This window comes from Charadrius vociferus, unplaced genomic scaffold, assembly GCF_000708025.1.
Source record: "Charadrius vociferus isolate BGI_N301 unplaced genomic scaffold, ASM70802v2 scaffold161, whole genome shotgun sequence".
Taxonomy (NCBI): domain Eukaryota; kingdom Metazoa; phylum Chordata; class Aves; order Charadriiformes; family Charadriidae; genus Charadrius; species Charadrius vociferus.
The window spans coordinates 4,065,013-4,085,614 of NW_009646928.1; the positions used below are offsets into that span (position 1 = coordinate 4,065,013).

At 40.6% G+C, this 20,602-nt stretch overlaps 1 protein-coding gene across 4 annotated transcripts in view; it reads left to right on the forward strand.

Moving 5' to 3' along the window:
- ABCB11 (ATP-binding cassette, sub-family B (MDR/TAP), member 11) overlaps positions 1–20,602 on the forward strand; it is a 44,884-nt gene that overhangs the window by 12,275 nt on the left and 12,007 nt on the right. The window contains exons 6-17 of one of the 4 annotated variants that reach the window (XM_009894584.1): positions 822–993; positions 2,712–2,836; positions 3,594–3,768; positions 6,080–6,193; positions 8,135–8,245; positions 9,181–9,306; positions 10,085–10,288; positions 11,624–11,794; positions 12,175–12,387; positions 14,165–14,208; positions 15,161–15,287; positions 16,826–16,987. In XM_009894584.1, the coding sequence (XP_009892886.1) occupies positions 822–993; positions 2,712–2,836; positions 3,594–3,768; positions 6,080–6,193; positions 8,135–8,245; positions 9,181–9,306; positions 10,085–10,288; positions 11,624–11,794; positions 12,175–12,387; positions 14,165–14,208; positions 15,161–15,287; positions 16,826–16,987 (1,744 nt within the window). Of the gene's footprint in view, positions 1–821; positions 994–2,711; positions 2,837–3,593; positions 3,769–6,079; positions 6,194–8,134; positions 8,246–9,180; positions 9,307–10,084; positions 10,289–11,623; positions 11,795–12,174; positions 12,388–14,132; positions 14,209–15,160; positions 15,297–16,825; positions 16,988–20,602 lie in introns of all 4 variants that reach the window. The other 3 variants (XM_009894582.1, XM_009894580.1, XM_009894581.1) reach the window with 3 other exon arrangements.

Here is a 20,602-nt window from a genome sequence, read left to right on the forward strand (position 1 = left end):
TTGCACTTTAAACCTCAACACCCCTTGCTCCTATTTATTCCAGGAGTTCCTAGTTCTTCTGATCTCAGGGGTAACATAGTAGCCAAGAGTGACAGCAGTATGATGACTGTTTTGCTTTAAGATATTTTTTCTGTGTTGGCAATGCATAAGAGAGAACAAATGAACTCTGGAGCTGCGTAGGGGTCGAATGATGTTAACTGCTGCACCCCTGTTCCTCATGTGATAGAGATGTCATGTTTTCTCACTGCCTCCAGTGATAAAGTAGCCCTCCCAAGTTTTCCCACTCTCCCTCCCATTTAGAGGACAAACTATCTGATAGGGTGGAGAGAGGAATCAGGAGGTGGTGGAAGGTAGAACTGGAAGAGAGTTACAGCCCTCCCTTTTCCTGCCCCCTCAGCAAGACGGTACGGTATATTCTCAGTGCCCCATGATGGGAGGGATGCCGTATCATCTACACCGTTTTTCCATTATCAGCTGCATCCAGGTGGGATGTCTCCACCCCCTTCTATGAATAAGCTGGGGCACAGAAGCAAGAACCCGCTAGTGAATGAGTCTGCTGACAGGACATATTTTCCTGGGAAAAGAAAATATCTTCTCTGCAGTATAAATGCATAAAAGCCTTCTGCCATTGCAAAGGTGCCAGGTTTTCTCACTGTAGCCCAGAGTCTCTAGAAGGCGTGATGGTGGAAAGAATAGGGGTGAGGAAGGGCCCTCTCCAAGGGAAAGCAACTAACCCAAATATGGCCAAGACTGCAACACAAATGAAAGATATGCTCACTGATCTTCTGTTGGTTTTTGTTGTGTTTTTTTTTTTTTTCCAGTGATGTCAACAAAATTAATGAGTCTATTGCTGACCAAGTAGCAATCTTTATCCAGCGCTTAACCACCTTTGTGTGTGGATTCCTACTGGGTTTTGTCAGTGGCTGGAAATTGACCTTAGTTATCATTGCAGTCAGCCCTCTGCTTGGGGTTGGAGCAGCTATCTATGGCTTGGTAAGTGAATTGTGAGGGGTCCATGTTGAGGTATGATGAGGAAGGTCATGCCATAGAGAATACATAGGCTACAGCACTCCTTTGAAGTCAACAGAAGCAGATTATGGTCACAGCAGCACTGGGGATGTGGGAGCGGGGAGCTGGGCTTTGCTCCCACTTTGCTTGTTCTGATTCCCAGAAAAATATATCCTGCTTCTAAGGTAGGAGTGTAAGCATACCTTCTGTTGGGTCCTGTAGATGAATATTATGGTTGCTGAGATCAGAATCTGGCCTACACCTCCCCATTACTACACACCCACCTGGTTTAGACAGTTACTAGACACAGGGTCTGATTTATCTATGTAGACTAAGGGCTCCCAGAGATGATCAAGTTTAGGAGCTGTAAAATGTTTGAAAACAACTGCTCAAACTTACCTCATGCTGCTGCATCTTCTCCCAGTTGTTCCCATTCTGCTTCTCCGTCCGGTCTCTACCAACTCACTGTCACTGTGCAGAGGAAGGCCAGTGAAGAGGGAAACGGCAGGATCCTCTGCCCTCTCACCTTCTCTCCCACACCCAGCAGGGCTGGGCAGTTCCTGCTCCTCCTTTGCGTTCTCTCACGCTCTGTTCTTTGGTTGGGTTCAGCCCTTTGGCTATCTGACTTCTTCCACGTCAGGAACAGTTTGCTATCATTTTGCTATCAAACTTCTAATGTAACTCTGACTAATTTCTTGTCTTCCTGCTCTCTTTTAGCACCTTATACTGGCTGCAAGTAGATGACGTGGATAATGACTCAGTGTGAAGTGGGAGAGCAGAATCCTGGCAGGGAATGAAATAAACCCCCAAATGCCTCTTTCCTTCATTTCCAATTTCTTTATGTTTGTAATTTCCCCTCTTTCCATTCTTATTTCTCTGTCCCCATTTCTTTCTTTTCACATAACCACTGTTAAATGTTTTCTTACAAGCCTTTCCAGCTTGTCTTTTTTTTTTTTTTTTTTTAACCATAAAGAAAACAGACCCAAGGTCAATCTAGCCAGCTTTGCTGTCTCCAAAAATGGCTAATATAAGCCTGGGATAGGGTATCAGAAGAGAGGAAGAAAATAATCACACTACAATTTCTAGTGATATGTCATTCCCAAGCCAATGTACATGACTACATTTTCTTCCATTAATTTGAACATTTTTTTTAAGCATAAGTAAGCTTTTGGCATCCGGTGTGCTCTGGGCTGCCATGTAGGGGCCTGTTTGCTGTCAGCCCAAGAAACAAAGCACAGTGGTGGGCAACATCTGTTTCCGCCCTCCCCCATCAGTACTATTACCTCTTCTTCCTGAAGCTGGGCTCCACCACAGTGGCTAAAGGGCTGCTCTTGGCACTTAAGCTCCCCCTTCCTTCAGCCATGCACCAACCCTCAGTCTGCAGTCTGCTTTTAAGCCCAGTTAGCAGCAGAGAGAGAGGGAGGGAGGGAAAGCAGATGTTGTGAACTGTTCTTTCTAGCTTCCTGGAGCAGAGCTGTTGGCCAAGGGGGTAACTTCTGCAAAACATATGCTACAGAGGTATATGTCCTAATACTAGAAGACAGAAGTCTTCAAGTGTGCGCCATGCCTGCTTGGCGCAGAGGAGGTGACCTCGTGCAGCGCAGGCAGCGCAGAGAGCGCAGTGTGACAGCCAGCACTGCTTACTGCTGTCCTTGTCTGCACATACAGTTCAGGTGTTACCAGCATTTCTTACGCTTTTATAGGCTGTGGCAAAACTAACAGGCCGAGAATTAAAGGCTTATGCAAAAGCTGGAGCTGTGGCTGATGAAGTGCTCTCATCCATCAGAACAGTGGCTGCTTTTGGTGGGGAGAAGAAAGAAGTTGAAAGGTTTGTTTGGACAAATTGTAAGGTCTTCGATTTCTTTTTCCCTGTAGCAACGTAATGCTGTAATGTACTTCAGTCATGGCAATTAGTCTCCAAATTCTACAACAATCACCATCTGGTAGCTTCGAGAATTATATGCACGTATGTTACAGAAAATTAAGTTTCAAATAACATTACATATGCAAGCCCAGTTTCATAATTCGGTCAATCAGTGAAATAAAACATCAGCAATACTATCTTCAAGTCATTCCCACTTGTAGGAAAATACTGACAGATTTTCCCCGAAATATTGTCTGATGTATCACTTTTGCAGCACATCTGAATACTTTGGGTACTTTCAAGCTAAATAAGAGAACTTGTTCAAGCAAGACATAATGATCTGATGATGTTAAGTTGAAAGTTTCTCTTAAATTCATTTAAAACATGACATGGCTGTAGGACATGCTCTGAAGGATTGACCAAATTCTAAAATCCGATGTCACTGCTAAAACCCCAAACCCTATGGTGAGCTATCTGCAGTCAGTTTGGCTTTCCTTGTGCTTCTTACACTAGAACATAGAAGGATTTCATGATGTGGGAGCATTACTGGTTTTAAGCAGTGGTCTCTTACTTCAGACTGAGAGGTATCAACCTTATGTGGACCCTCTTTTAACTGTAGTACAGCCAGTCATTGAAGACGCCTAATTTTGTTGGTCTTCGCTAATTCTGAATTTTCTATGAAATTAATTTCATCCCCTTTTATTTTTCTCTCTTTCTACAGATATGATAAGAACCTGGTGTTTGCTCAGTACTGGGGAATTCGAAAAGGAATAATAATGGGATTATTCACTGGTTACATGTGGCTTATAATTTTCCTGTGTTATGCATTAGCCTTTTGGTATGGGTCTAAACTTGTCCTTGAAGAAGAAGAGTATTCACCTGGCACTCTTCTCCAGGTACCCATTTTAGCTTGATGCAACTTTTCTGGACTGTTTCTTAAAACATTAATTCTGGAACACATATGTAGGTTCTGATATCTGGTGACTCAGTGGTAACAAACACTACATGTGTCTTTTAAAGATCATTAGAGATCAGTATTCATATGGAAGTATATGACAGAATTGGATAAGATTAAAAAAAAAATCCATGTTTACTTTAAATATTTAAAATGCTGCCTACTGTGATCAGAAGAATGCTTTTGTTTGAGAGCCTGCTACACAACTGGCAGGGGCCTGAAACTAGCTTTTCCATTTTGTGGGTCAGCATGTGCCTTCTGGGATATTGGCTTCTCTGGCGAGCTTATTTGGTGAGGAAAAACCCCATATTGCTAAAGAGAAACCTGACCGAAGAAAGTTTTATCAAATCTAACCTCTCTCTCATGAGCAGTTTCTTTTCCTTTGAATGACTATTTTCTGTTGCCAATTGCCCTCCCAGCTATATAGATGACAAAGAACATGTAAACATATATGCTGATTAAAAACACATGTGGCTGCGGCTCCTGCATTGTATATAAAAACCTTGCTAACCTGCATGGCACTCATGCATCCACTTCTGCACAGTAGATCCTTTAGACACTGATGACATAAATGTAATAAAACCAACATCTACAGATATTTTGGTTATTTGCTTTAAGCCAGGACTGCCCAAATGGCAGGCTGCAGTCTAGACCCAGAGCAAATTTTTCCTGAACCTTGATAAATCCTGGGTGTTCTCATGAGACATCTATTTCTGATCTTTCTCTGCCTGTTGCACACCATGAGAGTTCCCAACCACCAGCCGCATGCAGTGCAAAACTTCCTGTGAAACGGAGCTTGGTAAATTACTCTGAGAACATTGTAAAATTGAGTCATTCTGTTGAAGGAGGATGTCCCTCACAGGAAATCATTTGCAACTGCTCTTGACACCAGTAGTAGATACGAGATAGTGCTGTGAAAAACCAAGTGAGCAATTTCCTTGCCTTGCAGATGATAACTATAGTTTAGTGCTTCCAAATGACAAACAGCAAACAGTGGGGAGTTACCCTGTAGCTGAAAAATTGCAGCTGTCAATGGAGAGATTCTCCCTTATGCTCCCCTTCTCCTCTCAGTTTCCAGTCAACTTTCTTGTACTTCTACCATACACTCCTAGTCTGGCAGGGGAGAGGAGGGGAAGATTTGTAGATACAAAACACTTCAATATGCTTTTCCTGGTCTCTTAAAAACTGTTGTGCACCAGCCATACTGCACTGAGATACACTGAGTGGTGCCTTCTCTTCTTCTATCAATTGTACAGAAACTACTCCCTCATGTTCATCATGGATTCTGACCTGCATATAACCTAATTGCTTTGGGATTCATTCACACAAGAAAATGAGTTTGTAGTAAAGCTGAGTATGAACTTATGGCACGATCAATACATCACAGTGTAGATGTTTGCAGCGTACAATACATCTTCCACTTTAGCCATGGGAATATTCTCAGCAAACATCACTATGGTGCAAGGGAAAACTGAGTCTTGTGTACCTTTATTTCTTTCTCAATGGTTGTGTTTCCTCATACATCTTGCCCATATATCCTGACTACTGTTTGTGTTACATTCAAAAGGCTAGCTGAGTCCTTCGTTGCTTCTTAGCTGAATTCTCAGGTATTGCCAAAGTGCAGCAAAGGATTACATACCAGTTCTCCTAATGCTCAGGGTGAATGTTCAAACTATCAGCCACAACAAAGCAAAAAATGGACCAAAAGCCTACACCACAGACATTATCCAAACCTTTATCAGCTGCTCTGCCAAACCACCTCTATAATTGAAAAACTAAGGAGGAATAAAGCAGAGTGAATTCTATGAAAAAAAAAAATGCTCATTCTGACAAGCACACCTTGGTATATTAGCACTGAGAAGAATAAGGTATACTTTAAATACAATGCAGCTCACTCCTTGCTGTAAAAACAGACAGTTAATGCACTTGCATGTGTGTGGTATACAAGTGGCACCTCAGTAAATTTACCTCTGTAAATATCTGGGTGCACGTGTTTTTAGGTCAAGGCAAACAGGAGATAAGTTGGTTTACGTCACCCTAGAAACAAAGTTGTGAAAGACAGTGAAAATCCTTTCTAAGATGCGTTTGTTTGCTTTCTTGTGGGCTGATTATGCTCATATAGTGAATCACTGCAGCTCAGCTGATACACAAGAAGTCATTAAGCCACTGTAGTTTGATTTGCCTGCCTAAGCTCTAAACTGTAATAAAAATGTGATGCCATATTTTGTTAATTTCTTTTTCTGCTTCTTCAGGTGTTCTTTGGTGTTTTAGTAGGAGCTTTAAATCTTGGCCAGGCATCTCCCTGTCTGGAAGCCTTTGCCACTGGCCGTGGAGCTGCAGCAAACATTTTTGAGACAATAGATAAAGTAAGTAATGCATGTCTAAGCTGTGTCACTTTGTAGTGGAAAAACAATTAAATAAGCCTCAAGCGGTAGTAGTTTTATCTGCTGTGTAAATGAGGAAAAATGAGTGCAATTAAAGAAAAATTGACCGTGCAATAGGAAGGTCTAGTGGCATGCACACTGGCTCATAGAGGGTGGTGAACAGATTTCTTAAGTGGCCTTTTTCTGAATAATGAAGTTTTACCTCAGCTACTGATGTTTCTTACTCTCATTTCTCCTCATGTATAATTACTGATCAGTGCTGGCCCACGGGAAGTGTACAGGCAGGCAGTAATAGTCACCTTGCAGCCAAACTTGCAGCAAGCTCCTAGCTCCCAGCCTCCAGATGGCATCAGAAGGTGTGGCTCCATTGGCATTAGTGGCAAAAGTGGCCTCTGTCACCTATCCCAGAGCTACTCCGTGTTAAAATGAGACCAAATGAGCACAGGTCACACAGCATAGATGTTAATCACAATATTATCTAGACAGACAGATACTAGAAATAAGGTTATTTGAGAAAGTCTGAGAGCCACTGGCCTTTATTGATGAGAATTCCTTTCTATACCTGTATAAATTTAGTGGTTGGCAAAATACAGCTGATTTCTTAGCAGTACATAGTATCTGTAAACACATTAAAATCCTGGTTGTCTTTTACAGACTACATAAGGGTATATCAAGAAGGTTAGAGGGGCTGTGGCAATGCTAATGGACTTTTTAGTAAACCTTCAATATTCTATAATAACAATAACACGTATGCCTTATAAATGCACTTCATAAGCTAAAGCTCTAAGGTAAACTGAAAAAGAAACAAGGGAAGTGGTTTTTAGAGAAAACTAAAAAAAGCACAGAGGAGTTGCAACAGTAAGAATTAATCACAAAATTCAAGATAAGGCTGAGTCAGATAACCTTAGGGTAAAAAAAGCAAGCTAAAGTGAGATTTCGCCTGTCGAGAGAAAGTGACAAAATTAGATCCCTCTGCTTGCTGCATTTGTAGATTTGTGATTAGACAGTAAATGCACAGCTCTGCCCTGATACAAATTTTTTTTTCTCACACTAAATTTGTAGCCATGCTGAGGTTCCCATTTACAGGATCAGTGAAACTTTTCTTCATAGCTTAGTATCTGAATTTAAGCAAGATATATTCCTAAAGAGGAATCAATCTTTTTGCTGTTCTTAACATCTTAGAACATACACATTTCTCATATTAAAATTCCCTTCAATCTGTTAGGCTACACAAAAAATCATGCACGTTTCAATTATCAAATATTGGTGTTGCTACAGTTTTAATTTATTCTGTTTTCTATGCTTCAAAAATCTATCCTTAGAAAATTTTATTTCTCTGTGATTCTTCAAATTTCTCTTAGTTCTCTGCTCATGTCTAGCCGTCCACAATACCCACAGCCATATGTGAGACCCAAAACACTTCGTGGGAAAACTTCAGATCAGAATTCCAGCTCTTAGGACTGGGTGTGCAAGGATCCAAAGTGGTGAAGCGTGCAGATTCGCAGCAATGAGTTTGTTGTTCAGTGCTGTAGGAGAATGTTTCTATGAGCGAAGTAGTGCCATTTTATTCCTGAGGAGTTGGCTAAATTAACTGAGTCAAAATGCCTCACTCAGTCAGCTATTCTGTTCCAGCAAAAACTGGCTGAGTGGCTGACTGTGGTAATTGCAGTGAGCCTAAAATGAGAACAGGGTGCGTTCATCTCCCCTGTACTACCCACCGGTGACAACTTCCCCATCACTGTGGCCTTCAGTTTCACGTTCTTTTCCTACTAGCCCTGGGGCAGAGCCTGCTGCTGGCTCAGTGCAGCCAAGTGCTGTTCAGACAGAAGTACCATGGGTTTGTGTGGTATTGGGAATATTTATCTACTGCAGCAGTGTTGGCTGTTTAACAGCAAATAAATAACACAATAAATTCTATCCTAGAAACCCACCATTGACTGCATGTCAGAAGATGGCTACAAGCTGGATAAAGTACGAGGTGAAATTGAATTTCATAATGTAACATTCCATTATCCCTCCAGACCAGACGTAAAGGTAATTATTCATCATCCATCCTGTGAACACAATTACTGTAAACAATCAAAATATCCTGGTTCTTCCAGCAACTTCTAGATTTTCAGTAGAGTGTGTTTTCCAGAAACCAGACCCTCTGTTTAAAAGTAGATTAGATTAAATGATTCTTCTGTTAAAGGGTTCCTCTACTTACTATTCTGCTTATTTTACCATTCTGGCATATCCGCTGCCATACATATTCCTTGCTGCTGAACATAAACTCATAGTAATTTCAGACAAATTCACCTGCATACAGCTTCTTTTTCATTCAATTATGCACTTGTATCAACATGTGCTAGGACAGGACACAAAGTAATAAGCTGAACAGTGCAAGGAGATTTTATAAAACTCTTCCATTACCCTGGGGATGTGCCATGTGACCCATTAAAATGCTAGGTAAAGGTACAGGACCATTGGCTGTATACCCCATTATTTCTCTACTACTCTGTTTGAATTGACAAATTCTCCTTGGAAAAGCAAATTATTGCACAAGTGAATGCGTGTTATTGCTTCTAAAGACAGAAGCATGTGAAGTATCAGATTTTTCTGCATAATTTCACTTTTACAGTCTTAATAGTTATGCTTTAAAAGGCATTCATAATAAATGTGCAGTGTTCATTAAAGGGGATTTATTGTAAAGTTCTCCAGTGGTATTAACTTGAATAGTTTTTAATGAGGAACAACAGGAACAAACAACAATCAAAATCTGCCTGTCATGGAAAACAGTGCTCTGCATTTATAGACTTTTCAAACAATGTAAAAACATTTGGCTTTCTTTTTCCTTTTTCTTCATAATATTTTTCTGAATTTTGTAAAATTGCTTTTAATCTCCACTTGAAGGTACAGAGTATACTCACTTGGTTGTATGGCTGTGAAGGAATTAGAATGGATAGTTCTTTTTTTTTTTTTTTCTCCAGATTTTGGATAACCTTAATATGGTTATTAAAGCAGGGGAGACTACAGCTTTTGTTGGAGCTAGTGGAGCTGGAAAAAGTACAACAATACAGCTCATCCAGCGCTTCTATGACCCCACTGATGGCATGGTGAGTGTACCAGTCTGGAATGTGTTTCTCTAGCCTTAGGGACTTGAAGAATGACATTGTTTCTTCTCCAAGGTGGGAAGGAAGACTCCTAACTTTATTGTCTTTTTTTTTTTTTTTTTTTAATTAGCAAGTTATTCTTTTGTGCATTTCAGGGGAATGCTGAATTATCAAAAATAATTATGTGAAGGAGAAAAACTGTTAGGAGAAAATGCTAAATCTGAGTAAAAAATACGCCTATAGATATGATAATTCAGGAGTGACAAATCATTTTTCATTCTGGAAAACACAGTATTGAATGTTTTGTCATTATCCCATGATATTGCTTTAGTATATGCAATTACCATTTAGTAATGGATTGGCTAAGAATACGAATTACATCTATTAACAGTCTCATTCCATTTATGTGTTCCTAGTTGGCATAAATCACAAACATGGTGACCTGTATTTGAATGTATAAAAGACAAAGAACCAATTTATTGTAAACATATAATCGTAATTTTGATTATTACTTTCAACCTGGTTTTATTTCTGGGGCCAAGCAAAAAGAAGTATTGGGAAATGAAATAAAAGAGCACAACTCTTAGGCCCAGGAACTAGCATATACTACTGCCACTGCATTGTGTTTTTTACATATGAGGGCTGGGTTTTACACTGGTCATGGAAACGCAGCATCACAGGCCCTTCATTTCTATTGTGTCTTTTTTTGCCTCTGAATTGGAGACAATGTCCCTGACTTTTTTCCTTTTTTTTGTGTCCATGTTTTAATTGGCGTTTGTAGATTACCCTGGATGGCCATGACATTCGTTCCCTTAATATCCAGTGGCTACGCTCACAGATTGGTATTGTTGAACAAGAGCCAGTGCTGTTTGCCACCACGATTGCAGAGAACATTCGCTATGGTCGGGATGAGGCTACCATGGAAGACATAATCAAAGCAGCCAAACAGGCCAATGCTTACAATTTCATCATGGACTTGCCGCAGGTATGCTGTGCCTTGTAAAGTGCTTGGCAGAATTTGATGGAAAAATAGAGAATCCTTTTGTCCCTCCCCCACATGCAGCCGTTTGTGCTCAGGTGGAAGGGCAGAAGATTAATACAGACAGCAGGCAGCAACCTATCCTTTGACTAGAGTTAATGAGGTCTTACTATGTGTAAGTCACCAAGTTAAAAATAAAAACACAAAACAAGAATTAGTTCTTCAAGAATCATATGCACAACGTTCAACATCATGGTAATAATCATATAATGATTTTTAAATGTGTATTTTTCATGCTGTTGGAGAGCTGTTTCTGCTCAGGACAAAAGCCATTTAGATCCCAGACTCTCACTAGCCAGCATATGTTTCTGAGCTGTCTGTACTGATCCTCACAACCTCATCTCCTTGCACGAGCTCTGTAAGTTATCTGGAGGTTCCCTCGTCCCCGGTTCCTTCACTTATGATGACAGGGCTTTGATCAGTCCTATGGTATCATCCTTACTAAGCCCATATTTGATGGTACTGGGCTGTTTATTTTTCTAGAATGTTATTTTGCCAAGTAGCTTCTCAAAGGGACATATTACAACAGTGAACCTGATTGACAGGATTCAAGTACCATTAACTAATGTCAGTATGTACTTTTTATCCTCCATCTATGCACGTACCATTAACTAATGTCAGTATGTACTTTTTATCCTCCATCTATGCATGTACCATTAACTAATGTCAGTGTGTACTTTTTATCCTCCATCTATGCGCTTCCAGGAAACTATTCATAGAACGACTGTGTAAAGGTCCCTGTTTATTTCCTGGAAATGGAGGAATAAACAAGATTTGGCTCTAGATGAATATAATTATCCTGGGTCTTGAGACGCTAGGCTTTATGTATTTATTTAATTCTTGACCTGAACCCAGTGCCACCAGAGTACGATGTCCATGAATCACAGACACAAGTGTTCATGAGTCACAGGAGATCAGCAGACAAGTCCAGCTCTGTGGAAAGTTTGCTGGTGAGTCATCTGATGGAGAGCAGGCAGGTGTTTCCTCTCCATTTCAGCTTCTGCTGATATAGTTGTTTTGAGTCAGACCAGAACATTTCACCTTTTTATCAGTACATACTTTTGGTTTGGGGTTGGAACCCCAGTTCAGGCAAAATGATGTTGTTCATTATGAAGGAAGTTATTTCATCAGCTCTCCTTTGCATTTGGTGCACTAACAATGTTTCTGTTTTTTAAGTCTACTTCCAGAACAAATCTGAGAGACATTTTACCAACGTCTTCACCAGAAGCTTAACAGACTCTTTCGCTATCTGTTTCATTTTCATTTTTTTCCCTCACACAGCAATTTGACACTCATGTTGGAGAGGGTGGAAGCCAGATGAGTGGAGGTCAAAAACAGAGGATAGCTATTGCTCGAGCTCTTGTGCGAAACCCAAAAATCCTGCTACTGGATATGGCTACGTCAGCACTTGATAATGAAAGTGAAGCTATTGTCCAAGAAGCACTTCATAAGGTTTGCTATAGTATAGCATAAATCAGACTTAAAAGGGTAGAAATTATTTTTAATGCACTCTGCAGAGGTTGCTGCTGAGTTGCAACAAGCAGTGAGAAGCTTTTCTTAACAGCTGTTTCATGTGCACAAGTAAAACCTTAGTATTATTGACGGAACATAATTTTTTCTTACTTTGGGACATTAACAGAAATCTATAGGTCCCTTTGCTCAGAAACAGATGCTCATCTATGGGCTATGGATGGAGTTCAAGTCAAAGTCAAGTCAGCTGAAACCACTAGAAAGATTTCTATTGATTTGACAAAACTTTAGATTACATAGTGCTAGTTCCAATCAATTCTGCTTGGTGTTCTGGGAATGGGGCTGTTGTTGTTCCCTGTCAGGCTCGCCTTGGCCGCACGGCAATCTCGATAGCTCACCGCCTGTCAGCCATCAAAGCTGCTGATGTCATCGTTGGGTTTGAGCATGGAAAGGCTGTGGAGAGAGGAACTCACGAGGAACTCTTGAAGAGGAAAGGGGTTTATTTCATGTTGGTGACCTTGCAAAGCAAAGGAGACACAGCAGTTAATAAAGAAGAAACGGAAAGTAAGAATTTTGTTTTCTTTCAGAAAATGATGTAAAATTCCACAGAATGCAGATTATTTTTTTTTAATGAGGGCTAGTTGCTGCATTTTTTTTTTTTTTTCAACCTTTATGGCTGAATTTTAGTATTTATAGAAGTAATAGGTCTGGCCAAAGTGTTTTTACTGCATATGCACTGAATTACCTTCCTAATATAGATCTGCCCTGAAACATTAATTCTGACCTGCAATACCTGTCATTTTGTATCTCCATTTAGTGCCGTCAGTCCAGTCCTGCTGCATTTGAAATGCAAGCAAATTACAGAATGTGCTGAAACTAACCTATTTGTTTTACTAGAGGCAGATTTGAATCAAAGCTTCTGGAAATGGAGGTCTAATAGAATAATCTGTTGTATTTTCCTGAAGCATCATACGTGGTCACATCCACAGGGTAGTGGTCAACAGCTCAGTGTCTGGAATGAGATCGGTGACAGGAGGTGTCCCTCAGGGGTCCATATTGGGACCAATACTGTTCAATATCTTCATCAGTGATATAGACAGTGGGATTGAGTGCACCCTCAGCAAGCTTGCAGACAGCATCAAGCTGAGTGGTGTGGTTGACACGCCTGAGGGACAGGATGCCATCCAGAGAGGCCTGGACAAGCTCAAGAAGTGGGCCTGTACTCATAATGTTCAACAAGGCCAAGTGGAGGGGCCTGCACCTGGGTCAGGGCAACCCCCAGTATCAATACAGGCTGGGGGTGAAGGGATTGAGAGCAGCCCTGCCAAGACGGACTTGGGGGTACTGGGGGATGAGAAGCTGGACATGAGCTGACAATGTGGGCTCACAGCCCCAGAAGGCCAACCGTATCCTGGGCTGCATCAAGAGAAGCGTGGCCAGCAGGCTGAGGGAGGTGATTCTGCCCCTCTACTCTGCTCTGGTGAGACCCCACCTGGAGGACTGCGTCCAGCTGTGGAGCCCTCAGCACAGGAAAGAAACAGATGTGTTGGAGCGGGTCCAGAGGAGGGACACAAAAATGATCAGAGGGCTGGAGCACCTCTCCTATAAGAACAGGCTGGGAGAGTTGAGGTTGTTCAGCCTGGAGAAGAGAGAGCTCCAGGGGGACCTTATTATGGCCTTTCAGTACTTAAAGGGGTCCTACAGAAAAGATGGGAACAAACTTTTTAGCAGGGCCTGTTGCGGTACAGCAAGGCATAATGGCTTTAAACTAAAAGAGGACGTATTTAGACTAGATATAAGGAAGAAATTTTTTACAATGAGGGTGGCGAAACACTGGAACAGGTTGCCCAGAGAGGTGGTAGATGCCCCATCCCTGGAAACATTCAAGGTCAGTCTGGACAGGGCTCTGAGCACCTGGTCTAGTTGAAGATGTCTCTGCTTATTGCAGGTGGGTTGGACTAGATGACCTTTAATGGTCCCTTCCGATCCAAACTATTCTGTGATTCTGTGATTGGATATGGTTATATTAAAAGAAGAGAGCAATTACAGTTCTAAAATAGGGAAACAGTCTTTAGCAGTCACATCCCAAGTGAGACGGTCCTTAGGTTAATATTCTGTTAACTTCATCATGTCAAATACAACTATAAAACTTGTGGTACGTGTAGGTTGAGTAGCAAGATTGTATTACATTTTTGCTTTCTACAAATTATTCCAGTTATGACTTGGAGATGCTGCACTTTTTTGCAGAGCCACAGTGAACTTGGGTTGTATTCAATTTTAGCACAAACTGAAGAGCTCTATATACTATATTTTACAGCAGCAGAAAATAACGTAGTTGAGCCAAATCTTGAGAAAGTCCAGTCATTCAGCAGAGGAAGCTATCGGGCCAGTTTGCGGTGAGTCTTAAAAATGATTGTAAATCCCAATATGTTTCCAGATCTCTATACTTCATTCCACTATTCCAAAATCCCAATAGTGCTAATGAATCACTTCTCTGTATGTTGCGTAAAAGAGGGTGGAAGGGCTGCAAGCATTTTACTAAGACAGAGTTCACTTAGAAAGAAATAGCTTAGGTAATACGTTACTGATTGAAGGCCCATGGATAAATAGCAAGACTCAATTTTACTCCCCTTTCTATCCATAGTACTTTCTCTCCAATTCTGGTCTACTGTGTTAATGTTCCATTTTTAATATTACTACCATACAGCCATATATTTGTATTACCTAATGCACTTTCAGTCCGGTCACTTGAAAAATGATTTGCTGTGCAATTACTTGAGAAATCAATGCAATGTACAAGGACATTTTTATTATGGCTTCTACTTGATGAAGGTTAAAGCATTTTACAAGCCAGACTGTCTTGTAGCGAGACACTTATTATTTCTTTCAGGCAAGCCCATGTCAAACATATGCGAGTGAATACATCTCTCCTACATTACAGGGTTATGTTTTGTCAGGGATAGAGGTGGATTGTTTCAGCATCCTGTTTTGCTGGACTGAATTACTTGATAGTGACAGCGGTGAATTGACTTGATGTCTTAACAACTTGTGCAAATATAGGAGGATACACCACAATTTTGCTTAACAAATACAGGGTTCAGGGTACAAATAAGACAACATCCGAGTGGTGGGGTGCAATATGATTTTTAAAAGTATTTGTCTCTGTTGTGAGGTATTTTCTTCTCAAGAAGTTGAGAGAACATAGAAAAAGAAGGAAAAACTCCATGGGATTCCTTTGATTTGCTTCAGTGAATCATGATTTAGTTGATATGAAAACTGCACCTGCTTTGCAAGCAAGTGTTGTGTTACTGAGCTGTGAAGAACAGACCATTTCTAACCTCTTTACAGAGCTTCACTTCGGCAGCGCTCCAGGTCTCAGCTCTCTAATGTGGTACCTGACCCTCCATTATCCATTGCAAGAGATCACACAGAGTACATGAATCTTATGCCTTCTTATGAAGAAGATGATGAACAAGCAAAAAAGGTTGGGTCCAACAGTTTGTTATTAAATTTTCAACCGAACAGGTTATATTACTTGGTAATGATAACCCGTAGATACATGTCTCTGTTATAGGAGTTGTTGGCAGATACGTCTTCTTGGATTGATCCTTTTGTCTACTTAAACAAAACAACAGCTTCAGTTCTTATCCTCTGTGTAGACCCTCGGCTGCATTTTGATGGCTGTTATGCTTAGTGGTCCATATAACATTTCTAGAAGAGCATGACCTGTTGGTAAATTGTTGTAGATCAAGTTGAAAAAGTTGTATGCATAAAAGCTGAATTAACTGACAAAAAGCAAAATACTCAGCCTGTGAAATGTAATAGCCACTCAGTGATACAAATAACACTGCTTCTTGTTCAATAGAGAGTAAATTCACTTTCATCTCAAAATCATCTGAAGATTTGAGTAGAGACTCTCACTGCAACCTTACCCAGAACTGCAACACTGACAGTGTCCTTGTGCAATCAACTAGCATAGAAAATAAAGAAAACGTGCCTTAAAATTATGCAAAATTATGTAGGAATATACACAGTGGGTTTCCAAAGTGCTTACGAAGCTCCCTGCACCAATTTGCATGGCTATGGTTCTTCAGTGCAGAGCGCAGCAGTTAGAAGTCACTGTTCTTGCTATTGTTAAGCCTTTTCTGTTGATAAATAGAGGGCTTTAGTGCTGCCACCCTGGCACTAGCTCAGAAGGAAGATGCTTCCACCCATTCATCCTTGCACATTTCCAGCAGATAGGTCATCACAGTGTCTGTTTTGCCTGGCCATTTCCAGCCATGTGAACTGAGGGAGATAAGCAGGGCTCAGCACACTGAGTGTTACAAAAATTCTGCAAAAATCAAACTGCAGGGTAAGTTATAATTTGATGATGAATATTCTGCTCTTACTGGGAATAATTATGGGAATTCAGCATATAGTCTCAGGTTGTTTCACAGAAGGGAGGCATAATTAGCACGTATAAAGCCTGAACCCAGCTATCACTCTGAGATTTCCCTTTTCTTCATTATGTAGCATACCTGTTAATTTGATGCAGAGTCTGATCAGTGTGTTCACTGTGTTCACAATACTTTGAAACAATATTTAAGGCGATTCCATGAGTGACACAAAAAGCCACTTGTGAGGAAGAAGTCTTAAGTTCTGGCACTGGATATCGCATCACACCTCATCTGAAGGCAGCAAAAAGGGAACAGCCTGAGTTTCAGTGGCAGAAAATCTTAAACTGGTCGTAATTAACCTCTTAAATTGGAATCAGTAGAGCTGCATAAGGCATGAATCTCTCTCTTTTTCTCCAGGGACAGTAAAGGTAGTAATTTACGTAACCCTCTTGTGACTCCCTAGCCCTACAAAAGAGCTCCAGACAGCAGCCAAGATCCATCGCTGCCCTTTCCCATACAAAGGTAGAGCAGCTGTTTGGGGACTAGATGGCCATTTAACAGATTATGCCAACTCTTTCATCTTACTGTTAAAGGGAATACATTTGCTTCATAAATCCTACCTGGTTTTTTTTAGGAATCTCTTGTTGTGGAAGAAGATGTCAAACCTGTACCGTTTACCAGAATTTTGAAATACAATGCCTCTGAATGGCCATACATGGTGCTTGGATCTCTGGCAGCATCTGTGAATGGAGCAGTCAGTCCACTCTATGCTTTGCTATTCAGTCAGATTCTTGGGGTATGTTATGCTAACATTTTAAAGTGTATTTTAGCTCTGAAGCAGGGGGGAGTGAATGTATGATGCAGAACTTGACATGTTTTGGGCAAATCTTTATATCTCGTCAAGTAAATGGGGTTAGCCTTTTTGCCTATAAACAATTATTCAGTAGAGATATTTATATCACTGTCATCACACTATAATTTGAGCTCTTTGAAGAGTAGGCTCATTAGCATTTGTCATGTGTTCTTCATTATGGCTCTTCTTCACTTCCCAGGAACTGTTGGGAGTGGGTTTCTATACTTGCATACAGTTTATTTTAGATGAGACAAGGTGTACGTGCAGGTACAGTGGAGAGATACAGGCAGAGGTCCTTCCCTGCAGAATTTTATTCTACAGACTTGGCCAAGACTTTGAGAAAGCTTTGGATCAGATCCAAAAAATACTTCACTTTTTTGTTCATGTATTTCAGGCAGCGCTTTGCTGCTTGCTCCCTGCAGAATGCCCAGGGAGAGGTAGATAATTGTAACAGGGTTCATAGCTGCCAGCAAAATGGAGACTTGAATCAATAAGTTTGGAAGACAAGCAGGAAATAGGAATATGCTTTAAACCTTGGCATTCACTAAAACATGCATCACTATCAAAATCCACAGCTTTGTTTGAAACTTTTCAAGAGTTCAACCATAACTGTTTTTTCCTTCAAAAACTTGTTGTAATAGAAAGAGGATGCTTCCCCTTTTGTAAAACAGCTTTTTGGGGAAGCATTTTTCCCGTTAGTAGGAAACTGGAGGGCTGCCTGAAGAAATTCAGCTCTAATGCCTAGAAAAGTGTCCTAAATTTTCAAGAACTAGGAGGACAGAGAAAACCCCTCTATTGTTGTTGTTTCTTATTGTGTAAAGTAATGATGCATTCACTGGGAAGAAAATGGGGATACCAATATTGTTTTGCAGTTTGGGTACCCACCTGAGATAGGATAAAACTTGGGTTGTGATTCCCACATACTTGTTTAGGTTATGGTAGGTACATATGTGTGCAAAGAATATGACCTAAAGGGCAAACACTATTCTAGAAACTGGAGGTCCGAAATCTTTCAGGCAGGAAGGAATGATTGAATGAGTGCCACAGCATCTAAGCTACTGATTAGAAAATTGTTGAGAAATTGCTCCTAACAGTGGTGCCAGCAATCTATGAAAGGAAAGATAGACCTTTTGCTGTTTGGTTTAGGGTTTTTTTTGGGAGGAGTGGGGGTGCAGAATTGTTTTGGCTTAGACATTCCTCTCTGGGAAGTTACTCAGGACTTTGAATCACTTTTGCTTGTAGCTTGATGTTTGCTAGCTAAGATCCAGGGACGGGTAGAGCAAAAGACATTCTAGTCCCTGTTGATCCACTTAGTGGCTTTTGGCCAACGTGCTTGGCCTTTTAGCCATAGGTGTGCCATCTCCGAACACTTTTTGAGTGTCTAGACCTCCAGGACTGTAGCTTTCACTAGACTGCAGGTAAAACACTGCTATATGCATTCTGCAATAAGTCTAACCTTTGATTCCTTTTGAGAGAGGTTTTCTAGACACCGGGAGGTATGGGGCTGATGTCATCCTGCAAGATGCTAAATGCCTTCATTGTCAAGGATGAATTCCTTCTCTTGAAGGTCTCAGTCCATCAAAGGAGAGAGGCTGCAAGAAAAAAACAAGGCATGATGAACATGAGCACAGTCCAACATCTGTGTTTCATTATTCATAAATTTAAAACATTTCTGCCTGGTGCCAAGGCAGTCAGGCAGATGGAATATGCATCTGCTTTCCAAGCTGTCTGAATATCTGCAATGATGTTGTGACAGACACGTGGGCTTGTACTTTGGGACCAATATGCTGGGGAAGTGAGGGGAAAAATCCCCACAGCTTTGAAATGAAAGGATAAATTTAGCAAATTCTGCCTTGAAGGTTCTCAGAAATTAATCCCAAAAAGTGAATGATGAACTCAATAATGCTGGATATGTCTTCTGATCAGTTCAGATCAGAAGTGTACCTTTGGAACAAGTTTCTCAGTAGTTTCTTCTTACCATGCTTTGGTTCCCACTGTGGAACTGTCTCAGAGTGTGGGAAATGGATTCCTTCCAGTGAATCTCAACTGAAAGCTGTGCTCTGACTGCTATTGGGCATGTAGCCCATGGCCCCAGATAAAAGACAGTCCATGCTAAAACTGTTGAAACTTGTATAATCTGAACATGGACACCTCAGCAACAACTCTTTCCTTTTATAGACCTGATGCTATTGTCTGTGCTACATGTTACTGTAAGCAGTGTTATTTTTTTAAATCAAGAACATAGGTCAAAAATATAGCTGCACATGTTAGGATAGCTGCAGCATGGGATAGTTCAATTTTACAGGACAGAGTTGCAAGGGGAAAAAAATCCTGTTTGCAACAAAGAGATCTCTTCCCAGGGAATGTCATCCACCTTTCCTTCTATAGGACTATAAAGTGCTATTGCTCTCAATTTAAGGAAGAGTGTAAGCATGTAGTTCAGCCCATTGCTTTTCTCCAGCTGGGATGCTTGAATTTATAGCCTGCAACAGGAGTCCCAGACTGATGAATAACCGGCTTCACCAGAAACTCTCAAGGTGTCTTGCAGACATTGCAGATCTCTCAGCCTTTATCTAGGAGCAATGGAGAGAGCCTGGCCACAGGAACTGGGAAGGTGTTTCTCAACGTATTTCTTGCATATGAGAAAACAGGGGAACCACTTTGAATGTGGGTGATATGCTCAGCATATTAAAGCAAAGGCTCACAGCACTCTCCCTTTTCTTCATTAATCTTGCCTACCATCTAGCCTTACAGAAGCAATGAACAAAAGTTTATAATAACAAGCATAAATACTTACTGGAACTCACTGTAGGGTCCTATGGCAAGTGTTTATCTCTCTTTGCAATGCTCAGTCTTGTATTTGATATTTATTTATTTGACTAGAGAGAAAAATTTCAAAGTGTGAAAAGAAAAATGTTAAGTTCAACCCATGTGTGGGGCCATCCCAGTGTTTCTGGATGACTGTGCAGCGACATGCAAGTCACTTGTGAAAAAGGCATCAGCATCTCTGGAGAGTAGTGTTTTACACCCCAGTTCACAACTGTATATTTATTATGATCCATCACATGCTGTTTATCATAATGTTTATTAGTTTTACTGATTAGAATTCTTATTCATTTCAGCAGTGATTTTGCTGATGTTTTTTCATATGAAAAGTAACAAAGCACTGTAATTAACATGACATACATGTAAACGAATGTTCTCAATGATGAGTAGTTAATTATTCCCCTGGTTATGTTTTAGGCTAGCTCTGCATGTGGCATGACCAGTACTATGAAGTGCGTTTTTACATTCATGTCTAGATACTGCATACCATAATGATACAGAAACTACCATCACAGCAATTCTAAAATCCATAATTCTCATGGGACACAGTTTATGCATGCACTGAGTTCACCTGTATCTCATTCAGTCCAAGTGTTTAACTAGAATATTCCCTACAGAAAAAAAAAACCAAAACCCAAACAAACAAAAACCAGTGATATCTTTTCTAGATGCGTAAGTTACAAAGACAAATGAAATCTGCTCACAGCCTGTTCAATTCAGAATCAAACATGA